Raw genomic sequence first — 18082 nt, 5'->3', positions numbered from 1 at the left:
TGAGCCCTCGGGGCAAGGAGGTGTGTGTGGGTGTCTGCCCCAACGCGGATGGCCCCAGAATCTGGATTCTCTGAGGTCTGCAGGTTGCTGAGGAAAGTGTCCTCACTCCCAGGCTGTCGGCCACCTCTTCTTGCTACTGTTGGAAGCAAGAAGCTTACAGGTTTCCCTGCTCATCTTTTTCTGTCTCTCCCCTGCTGTGGGCCAGAAGCCAGAGCAACCAGACACTAGGGTACATGGGAGGAGTTCACCCATGTCAGGGTCCTGCCAGCATGGATTCCGTGAGGATGCTTTGCGGCCAACGGGAGCTCTGGGGCTTAATTCCTGCTCCTGACCAAGCAGCATGTTACCCCCTTCCAGGCACGTGAAGCTTCCCACCTCACACTGCCATGGTGGCCCACATGGGGTGGGATCAGGGATCCCACACAGGAAGCCTCGCTGTGTGACCTTGGACAAATTATTTGACCTCTATGAGCCTCAGTTTCCCAGTCTATAACAAGGGATGATATTAGATTCCACTTCTCAAGGTTACCATGTAATAAATGGCCCGAAAATCCAGTGTTGTTGTCATTATTATTAATATCATCATCACTGGGGTCATAACCTAAAAGTTATGAGTTTAAGCCTCATTGAGGCATTAAAAAAAAATTTATCAGGCGCAGAGGGCTTTTTAATGATTTATTCCTCTAAGAACAACTGAGGATTCGTTCTTTCCACCGGCTCTGACTCCTAGTCAGGCACGATGTGTCATCTGTTCTCACGTCCCCAGTGTCCAGCATTGGGTAGGATCCTTAGTAAATGCCCGATGGACAGGTGAGAAAAAGAGAGATCAGATGGGGGGGGCAGACAAGGTGCACAAAAAATTTTAAACGAGACTCTCTGTGCCGCAAGAGGACTCACTGAGAATAATTTTAATAACTGGTATTCCTGAGGAAGCTGATGGGAGAGAGGTGTGGGGAGAAAGGGATGCTTAAAGAGGAAGGTTCAATTTACACAAATATGATGACTTCGAACTCCCAAGGAAGCACCCCTGGTACTAAGCAAGCTGACCCTTGCTGGGGCCAGACGCCCAGGTGGCCTTCTGGAGCCGGGGCTGGAGTCCTGGTGGGAGGCGAAGCAGGGGTGTGGGCGGGGGCTTGGAGGAGGAGGGGGTGGGCGGGGAGGCGAGGCCTGGCCCGCCCCAGTCCTGCCCCTGGCCCCTGGGAGCTTCCCCCCTGTGTCCGGCCGGGCGAGGGGTTAATGCTATGGCCAGAGGGGAGGCCTGGCGGCCCGGCGGGCTCGGGCCTGGGCTCAGTGGGGCGGGTGGCGCCGCTCGGCCAGGCCCCCGCGGCCCAGCACCTCCCCACTGAACTGGTAGGTGAGCTTCTTCTTGACTTTCTTGACCTCGCCCGTCTTGCCGTAGTTGCGAAGCGCGCGGGCCATCTTCTGGTAGGTCATCTTCTTGCGGTTGCCCTTCTGGATGCCCCAGCGGTGCGCCAGCGCCTCCTTGTGCTTGGACGAGAACTGGAAGGTGCCCTTGTCCTTGTCCACCCACCAGATGCTGTCCTTCATGTCGCCACTGCGCAGCAGGTCCAGCAGGAACTGGTACAGGCGGATCTTCTTCTTGCTGCCTGCGGCCGGAGGTGGTCAGCGCCCACGCGGGGACCCAGTCCGCCTCCCCCTGACCTGGGACCCCCGGGGTGGTCGCTGGGGAAAGGTCGCCGGCGAGCATGCGCACACCCACTGCCACGCTCGGCCTCGGCACACGTGCTCAGACACATGCGCGGGGATGGTCCCAGGCGCCCTCCCGAAACACACGTGAAGACACATGTCGTCAAACACTCACGCACTCACACACACACACACACACACCCATACACACACACTCAGCTCTGTGGCTTGACTGCCGAGTCCGTCGGCCTTGGCCGCGGTGGGTACGGGGCGCAAGGACGGACCGGGTCACGGCTGGGCCCAGGCTGGGTCGGGGGTGGGACTGGGCCCCCCTACCTGTCTCCCCGTGCAGGAGGCCAGGCCCTGGCTCCAGGCCGTCGGCCTCCCCGTCAGACACCTCCAGTGGGGGGCTCTGCCGCTCGCCCTCCTCCTCATCCGAGCTGGGCTGAGCCGGGGACAGGGAGGGGTACGGGAGGCACATCCGGGGCAGGTAGGAGACCTGGAAAGGTGGCGGAAGGAGGGTTGAGGTCACTGAGGGGCAGTTCAAAGCTCAGGGCTGCCAGGTCGGTGTCGGCTGCGTGAGAGAAGAGGGGGTGCTGGCGAGGGGCAGAGGGATTTGGGGGAAGGCTGGGCACCCTGCAGGTCAGGCAGGGTCACCTCACACAGGGGGCAGGTTATGGGGACAAGGGGCCCCTGAATTCCCACCCATCTCCCTGGTTCGGGGCGGCGTGGCCCGGGGAAGGAAGCGCACGGACCGGCAGCAGCCCCAGTGTGAGGAGGCGCTAGAGAGTCAGGCACTGGAGCGAATGGGGTTGGGTAGGCGAGTGGCAAGGGCGCGAAGAGGCGGTGGAGGTCCGTGAGGGTCGTGAAGGTCAGTGGAGGTCACTGACTGGGGTTAGGGTTGGTGGGGAGGAGGAGGGGCCGTAGAGGTCAGTGGAGGTCAGGGCGCAGGGACTTGCATGCCCGATCCGTGAGGGGTCAGCGAATGGTGGTTGCGGCCACCGGGGGTCGGGAGGGCCCAGGGCCGGGCCTTCAGGCTCAGAAGGATCCGTGGGGACGTGGGGATGATCTGGGCTCTGTCCGTGGTGGGGCGAGAGGAGATAAGGGGTGTGGGGTCACGGGGTCAGTCGGGGGGTCAGGAGGCGGCCGTTGGCGCTGTGAGGCAGGAAGCCAAGTTGAGTAAGAGCCCGCGTCAGCTTCCTGCGAAGCGCCGGCCTCACCACAGGCCACGGGCTGGGCCAGGCCAGGCCGGGTGGCCCCGCACGCACCTGGTGGCCAAGGCTGGCATGGGTGGGCGCCATGGGTGTGTCGAGCACGTGCATCTGCTCCAGCTCCATGTGGCGGTAGAGCTGCTGCAGCTGCGGGGCCTGCACGCTCTGCAGCTCCGTGAAGTGGTTCTCGGGGAAGCTCTCGAACTCGCTGTGCATGTGGTGGGGGTGGAAGTCCCAGTAATGGTCTGGAGGGCAGGGCAGGAAAAGCTTATGCTAATTAAAGAATAATAATGCCAGGCCGTGGGCTTCCCTGGTGGCGCAGTGGTTAAGAATCCACCTGCCAATGCAGGGGACACGGGTTCGGGCCCTGGTCTGGAAAGATCCCACATGCCGCGGAGCAACTGGGCCTGTGGGCCACAGCTGTTGAGCCTGCGCGTCTGGAGCCTGTGCTCCGCAACAAGAGAGGCCACGATAGTGAGAGGCCCACGCACCGCGATGAAGAGTGGCCCCTGCTCGCCGCAACTGGAGAAAGCCCTCGCACAGAAACGAAGACCCAACACAGCCAAAAATAAATAAATTAATTAATTAAAATAATAATAATAATAATGCCAGGCCGTGTTACCATATAATAATCGCCACGGGCCAGGCTGGACTGCAAGTTGACATTAATCATCTCACCACGCACCCTGTTGTTTTCCGACCCCCATTCTGTAGATGAGGATACTGAGGCTTGGAGGGGCTACATAGCACGCCTGTGGTCAAAGGCCTCATCAGTGGCAGAGCTGGGACCCAGGTCCGAGGCAAAGGCTTTGTTCTCAACAACCGTTCTACCCTGCCACGCATGCGATCACAAGGATGCAGGCCTTTGAGCCAAAGAGTCCGAATCCTGGCTCTGCCGTTTACTTTGTGTGTGACCTCAAACACGTGCATGGACCCCTCTGGCCTCCGTTGACTCACCTATAAAGTGGGGATAATAGTTACCGGGAGGATACAAATGAGTTCACAGTTGTAAAACCTCCTAGTCCCAGAGTCGGCCCTTGGGGATTGTTGAGTCCCCTCTCTTCCCCTTAAGACACAGCAGCGGTTCCTGAGCTGACTGGCTGCCCATCGTCACAGCTCACGGCCTTGTCACATGGCCAAGGTGTGACTGCAAAGTCACAGGGCTGACATTCCTCACACGCCAGAACTTGTCTGGGCTCCCGGTACCGCCCCCTCAAGGCCATGTCCTTGGGCAGCTCCACCTGTGTTCCAGCAAAATTGCCGGGACCCGAGGCTTTCCCAGAAACTCCCTGGTGGGTGCCTTCAGAGTTTGCGGTAGGGTGGCTTTGAGTTTGGGGAATAGCTACGTGCCACTGGGAGCCCTGCCTGGGACTGGAGCCGGCCTTCAACATGGTTTCTCTGGGCACCATTTCCAGGAACAAAAACTGCCACATGTCTGAGGACTTCCTGGGGTCCAAAAGAAGATGTGGTGATAAAGTGACCAGAGGGATTTTCTCGTGTGACCAAAGAGGGAGTGTACAGGGTGCTAAGTCAGGATGGTGTCTCCAGGACAAGCACAGGGCCCTGTAGAGGGACCATCACCAGCCTGGTGTGCGTGTGTGTGCGCGTGCGCGTGCGTGCACGTGTGTGTGTGTGTGTCTGTCTCCCTCTTTCTGTTTCTTTCTTACAAACACGTACTCACTCACACATCCCTAAGAAATGACATGTGTTGTTTTGGCTCTGCACTGGTCATGAGGAGACTCACTTTCGAATCCTGCTCTCTGGTGGCTTTGCTGTGTGACCCTGGACAAGACATTTTATCTCCCTGAGCCTCTGATTCCCCACTGCAAAAGTCAGAGACCCAACTGAGTGGTTACTGAGGTCCGGTCCACGTGTGGAATCATTTGAACCCACAATCCAGGCTCCCACCTCCGTGAAGCCGCATGGCATAGGAGAGAGAAAGTACATGATTTGGCCAGAGCTGGGTTCGAATCCTGACTCTGCCACTTAGCCCTGAGCGACACAGGTCATTCTACTTCTCTATGCCTGTTGCCTCAGTTGTGAGATGGAGCTAATAATTACACCCATCTCATAGGCTTGCTGTGAGGATTAAATGAGCTAATGCCCGCAAAGCACTTAGAACAGAACATGACACAAAATAAGACTCAGTAAAACATTAACTATCATCATCATTAGAGTAATTAGTATTATTAATGTTTAATGCTCTCTTTAGAGAACCTAAATCAGCACTTGAGCGAACAGCAGATGCTTTAATATGTGTTAGTTCCTCATCTTCCCTTGCTCCCTGCCACCTTAGTCTGTGGCCCAGAGAAAGAGTTTGAGGGCCCTGGCTGTCACTTTCTCCCAGAGGCTGGAGTTGGGGGCCCAGCGTCGCACCGAGGGCAGGGACTGGTTTTGTTCGCCTCTGTGTTCCCAGTGTCTAGACGCAGTAGGCACTGAACAAACATTTCTGGATGAATGGATGAATGAGCAAATCCTATCCTCTTAAGAACTCTGACTCTCCTTCAGAAAATTATCCAAATCTGAAGGGAAAACAAAACACAGCAACATTGAATTTGTACTTTTCATCTTGCTGTGAGTTAACAAGACCCAGAAATTCTCCACTTGCTTTGGGAGAGTTGGCTTTGTCTTTTAGAGAGGAGCTCTTTGTGGCTCTGGGATTTGGTGAGTGGATCCAGGTTCCTCTTTAGCTGTAGAACTGCCCTCCGGCCCCACTCCTGGCCCTTCCCATTTTTGCCTTCTCCTGCCCAGGCTGAAGTGCCCAGATCGTTATAGAATGCCTTATCCTGCCCACCAACCCCACACGCTCACACCTACTCCAGTTCTGGGTTGGGGAGCCCCTGAGTTCTGTCTTTCTCTCCTGCTCCCCACCTCTGTTCTAGCTCCTCATGAGACCCACGGGCTCACTCTGGGGGGCCCAGCCTGAGGCCGGCACTTTCCATAGCAGGTCTCAGTACACCCACATCAGAGTCACTCTGGGGGCTGGAAAAGCCTGCAGGTTTGGGGCCCACTGGAGACCCACAGAATCAGCAGCACCAACAGGAGACCTGGGAATCTGGCCTTTAAGAGGATCCTAAGGAGGTCCCTTGGCTCGCTGAGGCTCTGGAACCCTGCCCCAGGGTCCCCTGAAAGCTGCAACAGAGACTCTTGGGCTACAATTAAGGTTTCAAAAAGCCCAACGGAAACCTTGCCTTCACCCTTGATTTGAGGGCTCAGGCATTTATGTAATAAACGCTGTCTGTTTGGCAGGCAGAGACGTTCCAAGGATGGGGCCCTCTGAAGGAACACAATGCCAGGAGTCCATCCTAATGCAAACGTCAGCACTCCTGGGCTCTTTGGACCTCATTTCTGGATGACTGTTCATGAATGCATTGCTTTATCCCTTTTTGTCACTTCAGGAGGTCACCCAGACTACCCTGCAACTTACGCCCCTTTAGCATGACTCTGCTCCTCAAAAGAATATAGTGTCATTTGCATATCTGGAGATAGCTCTGGACCCTCCCTTCTACAGCCTGTTAGGCACCCAACACATACTAGGTCTCGATCAATATTTGATTAAGTGACCAATAAATGTTAACTTTTAATGTGTTTTTTATGTACCAGGCACTGTGCTAAGTACTTAATCCACATTATCTCATTGAATCCTCACCTTAGCTCTGACAAGGTGGCCACTATACTATGATCTTCCTTTTGCATGTGAGGAAACTATGACTCAAAGACATTAAGTCCCTTGTCCACAGACAGTCATTGGTAGAGTCAGGATCCAAACCCACCTATGTATGACTCCAGGGACTAAACTCTTACCACTATGCCATACCACCTCTGAGGAAAAAGACTGCTAATGAAAGCTTTAAGTAAGGCCCATGGTGACAGAGAGAATTTACAGGCTGCTCTTATCCATCTGTCTGTCTACCATCATTTACCCCTCGTTCATTATTCATCATCCAACATCATCCACCCATCATCCATCCATCCACCCATCCATCCGTCCATCTGTCCATCCATCATCCAACCATAATCCATCCATCATCCACCCATTCATCATCCATCATTTAATCCATCCATCCATTATCCATCCATCCATCCTTCCATCCATCACTGAACCTTCATTCATCCAGCCAGCAATTACCCATTTACCAAAATCTTTCACTTCCTCCCTCTAAACCAGCTCCCAATCTGGGACCAAAGTCCTGCCCACACATCCCTATTCTAATGCAGTTTTTTACTGTCACTAATACCTGTATGTCACTAGGACAAAAATAAAATGATATTTAAAACAACCCCCCACCCCCCTCCCCCCCAATACACAAAATTCAAGCCTTAAGTGTCATTCAGTTGACCTTTCCTCCTCAGAGCAGAAACCCCAGCCTGAAGCCAGGGCTCACCCCAGGGAAGGAGAAGTAAGATCAAGATAAGAGAAGGAAGATGAGGAATTAAGAAAGCAAGGGATGAGAAGAAAACCTTCACAGGAAATCACAGACCATTGGACGAGGGCTCCTTAAGCCCAGCCCTCCTGCAAATTGTTCAGATATGGAAACTGAGGGCCAGAGAGCAGAGAGTTCCGGGTCTCTTGTTCCTTGTTACTTTTTACATCATATCCTAACTATTAAGGTTTTAGTTATTTCCCTTGTTACAAAGATATAGGACCTGTGTTTTATTCACTCTACAGCACCTAGCAATGTGCCTGGCGTGTAAAAGATGCTTAACATATATTTATTAGATGTATAAGTCAGTGGGAGATGCATGGAGGGTTTGGTAGGGGGAAGGAAGAACACTTGGAAAGGTGAATGAATGGATGATTAGACGAATATGTGAATAAATTGGTGGATGGTCTATTGTGTAAAAAGACGAATAAGTGTTTGGAAAGATAGAAGGACAAGAGAAGGGTCATACTTTGGAACTACATTTCCTTCAAAAATCCCACTGCAAATAGCAAATCCTATCACACCCATTTGGATGGCTACTATCAAAAAACAGAACAACAAGGACCTATTGTATAGTGCAGAAAATTATATTCAATATCTTGTAATAACCTATAATGGAAAAGAATCTGAAAAAGAATATATATGACTCAGTGAATCACTTTGTTGTACACCTGAAACTAACACAACATTGTAAATTAACTATACTTCAATTTAAAAAATGGTTAAAAGAACAGAAAATAACAAGTGTTGGCAAGGATGTGGAGAAATGGAATCCCTGTTCAGTGTTGGTAGGAATGTAAAATGGTGCAGCCACTATGGAAAACAGTATGGTGGGTCCTCAAAAAATTAAAAGTAGAATTACCTTATAGTCCAGCAGTTCCACTTCTGGGTATATATCCCAAAAGAACTGAAAGCAGGATCTCAAAAAGATATTTTTATATCTATGTTCACAGCAGCATTATTCACAATAGCCAAAAGGTAGAAGCAAGCCACGTGTCCATCAACCGATGGATAAACAAAATGTGGTATATACATACGATGGAATATTATCCAGCTTTAAAAAGGAAGGAAATTCTGACCTATGCTGCAACATCGATGAACCTTGAGGATATTATATGCTGAGTAAAATAAGTCAGTCACAAAAAGAGAAATACTGCATGATTCCATGAATATGAGGTAGTTACTGTAGTCAAGTTCATAGAAACAGAAAGTAGAATGGTGGTTGCCAGGGTCTGAGGGGAGGGGACAATGGGGAGTTATTGTCTAATTGGTACAGGGTGTCAGTTTTGCAAGATGAAAAGAGTTCTGGAGATGGTTGGTGGTGACGGTTGCACAACAATGTGAATGTTTTTAATGCCACTGAACTGTACATTTGAAAATGGTTAAGATAGTAAATTTTATATTATGTGCATTTTATCACAGTTTAAAAATAATAATAATAAATAGCAAATCCTATGAGCCCCACCTTCAGTATCTATCCTAAATCTGTCTGCTCCTTTCTTTTTTTTCCTTTTCTTTTTTTTTGGCCACGCTGTGCAGCTTGTGGGATTTTAGTTCCCCGACCAGGGATCGAACCCGGGCTCTCAGCAGCGAGAGCACAGAGTCCTAACCACTAGACTGCCAGGGAAGTCCCTGTCTGCTCCTTTCTGTCTCTCTCGCCACCACCTTTGTCCAAGCCACCGTCATCTCTCGCCTGGATTATTCCAGTGGTTTTCTACTGTGCTTTCCCCCCGTTCCTACTCTTGTCTCCTCTCCATCTATTCTCCACACAGCAGCCAGAGTAATCTTTTTAAAAGCTTATTCAGGGCTTCCCTGGTGGCGCAGTGGTTGAGAATCTGCCTGCCAATGCAGGGGACACGGGTTCGAGCCCTGGTCTGGGAAGATCCCACATGCCGCGGAGCAACTGGGCCCGTGAGCCACAATTACTGAGCCTGCGCGTCTGGAGCCTGTGCTCCGCAACAAGAGAGGCCGCGATAGTGAGAGGCCCGCGCACCGCGATGAAGAGTGGCCCCCACTTGCCACAACTAGAGAAAAGCCCTCGCACAGAAACGAAGACCCAATACAGCCATAAAATAAATAAATAAATAAATTAAAAAAAAAAAAAAAAAAAAAGCTTATTCAGTGGAACCACTAGGTATTGGGAGAAGATACTGAAAACTTCCAGAGAGACAAAACAAAACCAAACAGAAAAAAAAAAAAACCAAAAATGGTTACATTCAAAAAGAGGACATAGAATGACATCAGATTTCCTAAGAAAAACTCTAGTAACCAGAAGACAGTAGAGAAATGCTTTCAATTTCAGTGAGAAAAAAAATGATTTTTAACTTAGATTTCTGTACACAGCCAAACTACTGTTAATCAAGTGAGAGCATAAAGACACTAGGTAAAACAAACAACAAGAACAAAACCTTACCTCCCATACATCCTTTCTTAGGGGAGTAAAATGAGAAGAGTAATAAATCCTTATATAGTGTTCACTGTTCTAAGCATTTTAACTGTAGTAACTCATTCCATCCTTACAGCAATCCTGTGAAGTAGGTATCATTAAGAAGAAGTTGAGGGACTTCCCTGGTGGCGCAGTGGTTAAGAATCCACCTGCCAATGCAGGGGACACGGGTTCGAGCCCTGGGCCGGGAAGATCCCACATGCCACGGAGCAACTAAGCCCGTGCGCCACAACTACTGAGTCCGCATGCCACAACTACTGAAGCCTGTGCGCCTAGAGCCTGTGCTCCGCAACAAGAGAAGCCACCGCAATGAGAAGCCCGCACACCATGACGGAGAGCAGCCCTGCTCTCTGCAACTAGAGAAAGCCCGCGAGCAGCAACGAAGACCCAACGCAGCCAAAAATAAATAAATAAATTTATAAAAAGAAAGAAATTGAGGCACAGAGGGGTGAGACCTCTTGCCCGAGGTCACCCCACCCAGTAGCAAGGAGATGGGGCGTGACTCCCAGCAGCCTGGCTGCAGCGGGAGGGCTCCGTCTCCCTGCCACACTGACCCTCAGAAACACAGCGACGAGAAAGTGCAGGTAATCAAAGTACGCCACGTGGCTCGGCTGTGAGTAATATTCACATGGTCCTAATAACGGAAAATTCAGATGCTGATTTAACAAAAGTTAGAATACAGAGGAAGACAAACACTGTATGATCTCACTTATAGGTGGAATCTAAAAAAAGCTAAATTCAGAAAAAGAGATCAGATTTGTGGTTGCCAGAAGTAGTGGTGGGGAGAGGGACAGGGGAAATTGGGTGATGGTGGTCTAAGGTACAAACTTCCAGGTGTAAGATAAATAAGTCCTGGGGATGTTATGTACACAATGACTATAGTTAACACTGCTGTGTGGCAACTTCAAAAGTCAAGAGAGTTTCGCCTAAAAGTTCTCATCACAAGGGGAAAAAAAATTTTCTTTTTAAATTTATTTATTATCATTTATTTTTTTTGGCTGCGTTGGGTCTTCGTTGCTGCGTGCAGGCTTTCTCTAGTTGTGGCGAGCGGGGGCTACTCTCTATTGTGGGGTGCGGGCTTCTCATTGCCGTGGCTTCTCTTGTTGCAGAGCACAGGCTCTAGGCGTCCGGGCTTCATTAGTTGTGGCACGAGGGCTCAGTAGTTGTGGCTCGCGGGCTCTAGAGCGCAGGCTCAGTAGTTGTGGCGCACAGGCTTAGTTGCTCCGCGGCATGTGGGATCTTCCCGGACCAGGGCTCGAACCCATGTCCCCTGAATTGGCAGGCGGATTCTTAACCACTGTGCCACAAGGGAAGCCCGGAAAAACAATTTTTTGTAACTATATGAGGTGATAGATGTTAACTAAACTTATGTGGTAATCATTTCACAATGTACATGTGTGTGAGGTCATTATGCTGTCACACCGTAAACTTATACACTTATGTTGTATGCCCATTACAGCAATAAAATGAAAAAGAAGGAAAAAAGTTACTATAAGTATCTTGGTATATGTGGAGAAGTGTGAGTGTGAGTGTGTGTGTGTGTTATAAATACCTAGAAAGTCAAGTTCTCATCTTTCATAGTACAAGTGAATAGATGCCTCAAAGTAAAAAATCAAGCTAGATTCATCTCCACCTAGCATATAGAAAGTACTCAATAAATGTTTGTGAATGAATAAATAAATGCTGTTCTAAGTCTCTATTTCAGATCTTCATATATACACTTACATAGCCCTGTAATAGAAAGACTGGAGAAATAGCTTTTATCTATCTCTGGTTGCTATGTATGCCATGGAGGAATGACTATGATAAGTGTATGTAAAAAGTAGCAGATTGCAGAACAGCATGATACTACAGTCCATTTTTGAATGGATAGACTATGCACATGTGGACATATACACTTACAAACATACAGGATTATACATGTCAAATAAAATATCTGCAAGGATAGACCAAGGTGCTGTCAGGGAAGAGTAAGAACGGGAAGAGGGTAATATTTCACTTGATATGCTGTTGTATTTTAAAATTGTTTGCAAAGGGTATTTCTTGTTTTAATAATTAAAATTAAACACTTACTTACAATTTATTTAGATTTTCGCCACACACACCCTCACACACACACACACACACAAACACACACACAAAGGTTATTCAGATCATGTCATTTCCCTGCTCAGAACCCTCCAATGGCTTCCCATTAGATGCAGGATAAAACCCAAACTTCTGCTATGGCCAACATGCCCTGCGTGATCTGCCCCCTGCAGACCCTTCTGGCTTCATTTTGTTTCTGCCTGTGCTCACCGGCCACTCTGGTCCTCGGTGGAGGTCCCTCCTGCTCTTGCACTTGCTGTTCTCTCTCCCTAGAACACCTGTCCCTACGTGCCTTGACATTCACGTTCCTTCCCTGCACTCAGATTTCCACTCAACTGCCACCTCCTCAGAGGCCTTCCTTGACCACCCAATTAAAGTGTCCCCAACCTAGACACTCCAAATCACATTACTCTACTTTCCATAGGACTTATTAGTATATGTCTGTTAATTTGATTTTTCACTGTCTCTCTCCCTCACTGGACTGTAAGCTCTACAAGAGCAGTGGCCTTGCCTGGCCTGCTCATCATGGAACGTCCAGTGCCTAGAGCAGTTTCTGGCACACGGCATATAATCAGAGGTTATTTGGTGGATGGACAAATGAGGGGATGAGTGGGCAAGTGGATTGTACAATAAGCGTTGGAAGGATGGGTGGGTGAGTAGGTGGCTGGGTGGATGGGAGGGGAGTGGATGGATGGATGAGTGGGTGCCTGGCTGGCTGTTATCTGGGCCATTGGAAAATGACCCAGTTGATCTGTCACAGAACCTTCTGTGCTTCTCTACTCTCTCAGCTGCTTCATCCCTCCCACCTGGGGGGATACAGTAAAGCTAACCTACTATGTCCTGAAAGTTTACTGGGCCTTGTACTCAGTATATTACCTCATATATTACATGTGTTAACCTCATTTAATCATTGCAACTCTGTGGAGTGTTTTCATGCCCTCAGTTTTATAGATGAAGAAACAGGGGCTCAGAGGGGTTAAGTCACTTGCTCCAAGGTTACACACTAGTGAGTGATGGAGCCAGGACTAGACCCAGGTCTGGCCCCAGTGCCTTTTCACTAAGCCTCACCACCTAAAACTACAGATGCAGAGGACATGCAGGAACAGGTGGGAGAATGTGCGGGTGTCTCTACTCTTGAGTCCTCAGAGAATACCTTCCAACAGATATTAAGAAGGGACAGAACAGATGGCCAGGTGGGCCATGATGGCAGGGGTGTGGCAGGGAGGCGGGGGTTGGTGAATAGGGACCAGAACACCTGGGGATGCTGGAGGAGTCTATGAAGGGTTTGGGTCTGAAGGACCCAAATGGGGAGCTCACACATCCAATTAGGAGTCATTCCTAGAGCCCCACCCCAGATATAAGGGATCTGCCTGATCACTGAGCCAGGAAAGCACCGGCTTTCTCTAAAGTGCTCACTCCATCAGCCCACCCCAGGTCTAGCTGGTTTCTAGATATATAAACCCATAGCACACCCATATCACAGGAGGAGAAAATGAGGCTTCAATAGACCCAAAAGAAATGCACCCAAACCCAGTGAAACTGAGAAGGGGTCAGGCCAGAGGAGAAAGGATCCCTAATGCTGGAAGGGGTCAGAGGTAGCCCTGAGCTTGCTGGGACCCGTGCTGTCCTGCTGCCTGAAGCCACCAGGGGGCGCCAGTCCTCAAGCAGGGACCTTCTCTGGTCCCGAACTGCTTGGTGGAAGGGTGTGCCCGCAGGTCTCTGGATCAGGGAGACCCAGCCCTTGAGCCTGGCAGGGGGGGCGGATCTGGGGATAGAGTTGGATGAGGGACACTCTCTAAATTGTCTGGATTTTCCACAGAGAGGATGCATTTCTTGTAGAATTATAAACAAGCTTAAACGGATGAGAAAAAGGATATTTTTAAAGACTTTCTAGCCCTAGAGTTCTGAAAGAAGCCTGTGTGTTCCCAGACATGACCCTGAAGTACATCCACCACCTACTCTCAAGACACAGCTTCCAGGTATAGTCTTTACAGTAGTTGTCAGGTGTGAGTTCCAGCTGAAACTGTTCGCAAGGTTTGGCATCTGGATGTGAGGGCCCTAAATAAGGACTCACCACAAATGGCATCTCTGGGCGTGGCCGTCAGGTTTCAACTGCCTTAGATGTGCCAGCAGAAGGGAGCTACAGGTGTGACTGGCTCCCAGGTGTGGCCCTCAGGTGTGAAACCTTCCTCAGCTGTGGCACATAGCATGCCTGTCCCTCTGGGACTGCAGAAACCCCAGCGTCTGGCCTGCCCAGGTCTCAGAGCCCCCCGAAGAATCCTCCAGTGAAGACCCGTTAACTGGGCCGCCTGGCCTTCGGTCCAGAGATGTCCCATCACTATACCAAGATCCACCTCAGGTAACCTCTCTTACCTCCCTGCCCAGGTCCCAGGCACTGAAGGCCTCTCTCTCCTCCCCTGAATTTGCTTCAGGATCAAGGCTGGGCCTTGGGGGAGCACAGTTAGGCCCAGATGGAAAACGCCCCTGGCCCAGGCCCCATCCTCACCCCCATCCCAATCAGACTGGGGGCTTCAGTCCCTGCTGAATGAGGGAGTCCTCAGAGCCTTTCCTTTAGCTCAGCAGCTCTCACATAGGAGCGGTTCTGCCCCCCCACCAGGGGACACTTGGCAATGCTGGAGACATTTTTGGTTGTCGTGATTGGCAGTACCGCTGGCATCTAGTGGGTGGAAGCCAGGGATGCTGCCAGATATCCTACGATGCACAAGACAGGCCTCACAACATAGAAATATCCAGCCCAAATGCCAATAGACAAATTCTGCTCGCCACACACAGCAGGGAGCGGGGCTGCACCAGCAAGGAGGTGGGGGGGAGTGTGCGTGTGTGAGACAAGAACGGAGAGGAAGACGGGGAATTGGGGGAGGGGAAGGTGAGAAAGCACTGGACCTGGAGCAGACCGACAGAGCTGGGTCCCACTGACCGGCTGTGCCACCTTGTACAAGTCCCGTAGCCGCTTAGCTTGTTTCCTCGTGTGTAAAAAGGCCAAAAGTGTTGGGCAAGAAGATAGATGTGGAAGAAGCTAACCCGTGCCTGGATACGCCAAGCACGCTCCATAAATGCAGCCTGGGGGTGCGGGGTGTTGGGAAGCAGGAGTGTCGGGGATCAGGGTAGTGAATTCACATCCCCAAGAGCTAACTGGATCTGATTCTCAGAGTTCCAAAGAAGCCCTGGGAACGAGGCTCCTTTCCCTTCTCCCCGGAACCCAGCAGTGCTCAGGTGCGCAGGCCAGGCTGGGGAAGTGGGGCTGGGCCGGGGCCCGGTACTCACCGCTGTGGCTCTCTCCATCACTGCTGAGATAGGGGTAATATTCGTGCGTTTGGCGTTGGTAGAGATCCGTGTCATAAGGAACTAGATCTTCCGATGGCTGCTGAGAGAGGAGGGTGTCAGGGCTGGGATTGTGGCCAGGAGACCGTCTGTATCAGGCTTACAGCCCTCTCTCTGCTTGGAACTGGGAGAGGCCACAGAGGGTGGAAGAGGGGGACCCAGGGGAGCAAGAGCCTTGGCTCCTGCAGAAAGGGGGTGACAGGGACCCTGGAGGTCAGAGGTCAAAAGAGGACCAGGTCTGAGAGGACAGCCCAGCTGCTCCCCACGTCACCTCACACTCATACTCACATTCCAGCATGTGCCCGGATCCCAGCCCCACACACTCACCCTCTCACGGTCACACTGATATGCCTACACCCCCCAAATACATACATACTCCCCGTGACACACTTCTACCCACACTCCCACATGCGAACTCTCACCCCCTCGTCCACTCACAGCCCTCACACTCGCTCTAGGGGGCACTCACACTTACACACACTTGTCGTCACACACACACACCATTATGCACCCACCTGTAGGCACACGCAGGGTCACTGGGATTAACGCACGTATCCACCCACTTGCCTGCAAGTGCACTAAACCACACATTCATACCCGCGCCCTTCCTCGGTCACTCACACGCCACACTCACCCCACGGCACACACGCTTGTCCTCCTGCTACAGCCCCGCCCTGACACCCACTCTCTCTCTTAGCCGGTGCCCAGGGCCACCACCATGACCAGTGGCCGTTCACACTGATGGATTTTACAGGACTCACCCAGGCAGGGCAGGTTTGGGGGCCTCTCCCTCCTCCCCCTCCTCCCGACACCCTCCCTGGGATGCTCCTTGGTCTTCCTCCCCGCGCCCCGCCCCACTGGCACAGGGAATGCACACCCGGAGGCTTCCCAACGGTCATCAGGCCTTTCCTCCCCCGCACAGTGTGTGCCCGAGGATTGCACAACAGTAACTCTGGCCCTCAGGGCTTGGTTTGGCAACCAGGGCTGCCTTGGTAGCCCACCCTGCAAGGACCCACTCCGAGTAGCCCCTGGGCTGGGGCGAGGTGTGGGAGCCCAATAGGATATGCCTCCTGCCCCGCTCTAGCTGGAGTTCAGGGATTCAGAGGTCAAGGGTCAGAGACAGGGTGGCTGAACCCCAGGGCCTGTGGCTTTCTGGAGGCAGAGCTGGCTCTTCTCGGGACCACCTCTGTCACCCCTGCCGGCCCCCAGGTCGGGGGAGGGTGGGCCAGGGCCAGGTGCTGGTTCTGTGTCCGGCCCAGGGAGGAACCTGGCACTGGGCTTGCAGGCAGTGCAACCCCACAGCAGGATATCAAGTCCGGGGTGCCTCCCCCAGGCTCTGAGGCCCGGCTGGGGTGGGGCGGGGGTAAGGGAGCTGCCTCTAGGCCGGGAAAGCTGAGTCAGGTGGGCAGGCCCTGCCAAGCCCTTCCCGTCTCCCCCCAGAGCTCCCCACCCTGGCTGAGTTGGGACAGGGTGGGAAAAGGGAGAGGGGTCCTCTCAGAGGGACCCGGGTCTGACACCTGCCAAAGGCTGCAACTGTCACTGAGAGCAGCAGCAGAGGGGGTCTGCCCCAGACGGCTGCCCTTCCCTCCCCGGGGTCCCCCGGGACTCCTGCTTCTTCACCTCCAGCCTCAGCCCTGCCCCCACCCCAGGCTCCCCCCTTGACCTCTCCCAGCTCCTACCCCAGCCCCAATCTCAGCCCCGGGATGTGCCCAGCACCAACCCCTGCCCTCCACTCCCTGATCCCCAGCCAGAGCCCACCCCTAACTGCGCGGCTAGTCTCTGCTTCCCTCACTGCTCCGGCCCAGCGCCTGCCCCGACCCCTGCCTCTGCCACTCAGGGCCCAGGGCCCAAGCCCCAGACCCTTGGGTCAACAACAGTGTCCTCTGTGCCAGGCCCCAGGCTGGCTGGTGGGGACCCAGGCTTAAGGCAGCCTCAGTCTCCAGAAGCACCCAGGCCACCTCTGGCCTCTTGCTGCCCGCCCTCAAGCCCGTACTGTCCTGGGGACTGGCATCCCCCCCCAACCAGTCTCTCCATTTCCTCCGCCACCACCTCCCTGCCGCCACCCTCACCATCCTCAGCCCAGCACCCTGCCGTGGAGCTCCGGCCTGCCACCCAAGCCCCATCTATAAATAACCGTTCAGGCCCCACCGATCACAGCTCCACCATGGGCTCAGCCCTCAGCCCGCCAGGGCACGCTCCGAGGAAGCCAATGGCCCCCTTGCTGGGTCTCAGGCCGGGAGCTCCAGGGAGGAAACACCAACTTCCCACTGATAGTGGGAGGGCAGCCGGCGGGCTGGCAGGCAAGCTGGCGGGCGTCCGAGGGCCACAGGTTGGGCTGGTGGAGGAGTCCCAATACTCACAGGGGGGACGAGGGGAAACCCTTCCATTTTGCACGCCTGTAACATCCAGCCGAGCTCCGAGCCGGTCAGGTCCCCTGCCTTGGTGGGGGCCAGTGCAGAGCCCCTGGGGATGGGGCGCCCCGTCGGGGGCTGGACGGACTCAGGGCGGGTACAGGGCTCAGGCCTGCCCCTTGAGCTACAGGAGCCCTGGGTGAGCCCCCTCCCTTGACATTGCAGGGCCAGCGCAAGTTCCTGATTTTATCGAAGGCCTGCCGCTGGGAGATAGTCCCCTTGGGGTGACATCACCACCCCAGCCCGTTTGCATAAATCTCTTGCGCTACAGGAAGTCTCTGGCCGGCTGGGGCAGGTGGTGCTCCAGGGGCTGGCCTGGGAGGCCATGGGGGCCAGGCCCCCTGCCCAGAGGAAGCTGGGACTGTGAGGGGCGGCCTTGAGGGCTGGGGTGGGGAGGAAGAGTGGGAGGGAGGAAGGCTGGCTCCACCACCAGGGGCCTTTCCTGCGCCCAGGCCCTGCAGAGGCTCTCTAACCTCTAACCCCTAACCCCACAAATACCTGCTTCTCTTGAGA

General features: G+C 52.8%; 1 protein-coding gene across 2 annotated transcripts; it reads right to left on the bottom strand.

The window, feature by feature from the left end:
• Positions 1-711: 711 nt before the first annotated feature.
• On the bottom strand, positions 712-17728 carry SPI1 (Spi-1 proto-oncogene). 2 transcript variants are annotated; one of them, XM_007181207.3, is made up of 5 exons: positions 17519-17728; positions 15102-15201; positions 2916-3103; positions 1984-2146; positions 712-1607 (listed from the first exon to the last, which is right to left on the bottom strand). In XM_007181207.3, exons 1-5 carry the CDS (start codon positions 17561-17563, stop codon positions 1288-1290), a joined length of 816 nt encoding a protein of 271 aa, XP_007181269.2. In that variant the 5' UTR covers positions 17564-17728; the 3' UTR covers positions 712-1287. The 2 variants fall into 2 exon arrangements, with proteins under 2 accessions (XP_007181269.2, XP_007181270.2); XM_007181208.3 differs by having other exon boundaries at positions 713-1607; positions 15102-15198.
• Positions 17729-18082: the final 354 nt, after the last annotated feature.

This window comes from Balaenoptera acutorostrata, chromosome 9, assembly GCF_949987535.1.
Source record: "Balaenoptera acutorostrata chromosome 9, mBalAcu1.1, whole genome shotgun sequence".
Taxonomy (NCBI): Eukaryota; Metazoa; Chordata; class Mammalia; order Artiodactyla; family Balaenopteridae; genus Balaenoptera; species Balaenoptera acutorostrata.
Note: the sequence above shows the minus strand (reverse complement) of the source record. Positions and strands in the feature narration are given on the sequence as shown.

Coding starts and splice junctions, on each gene's coding strand:
- SPI1 (XM_007181207.3), bottom strand. CDS start 17,563: ATGTTACAGGCGTGCAAAATGGAAGGGTTTCCCCTCGTCCCCCCT. Junction 3,104..15,101: donor TGATGGAGAGAGCCACAGCG/GTGAGTACCGGG, acceptor CCTGCCCTCCAG/ACCATTACTGGGACTTCCAC. Junction 2,147..2,915: donor ATGCCAGCCTTGGCCACCAG/GTGCGTGCGGGG, acceptor CCACCTTTCCAG/GTCTCCTACCTGCCCCGGAT.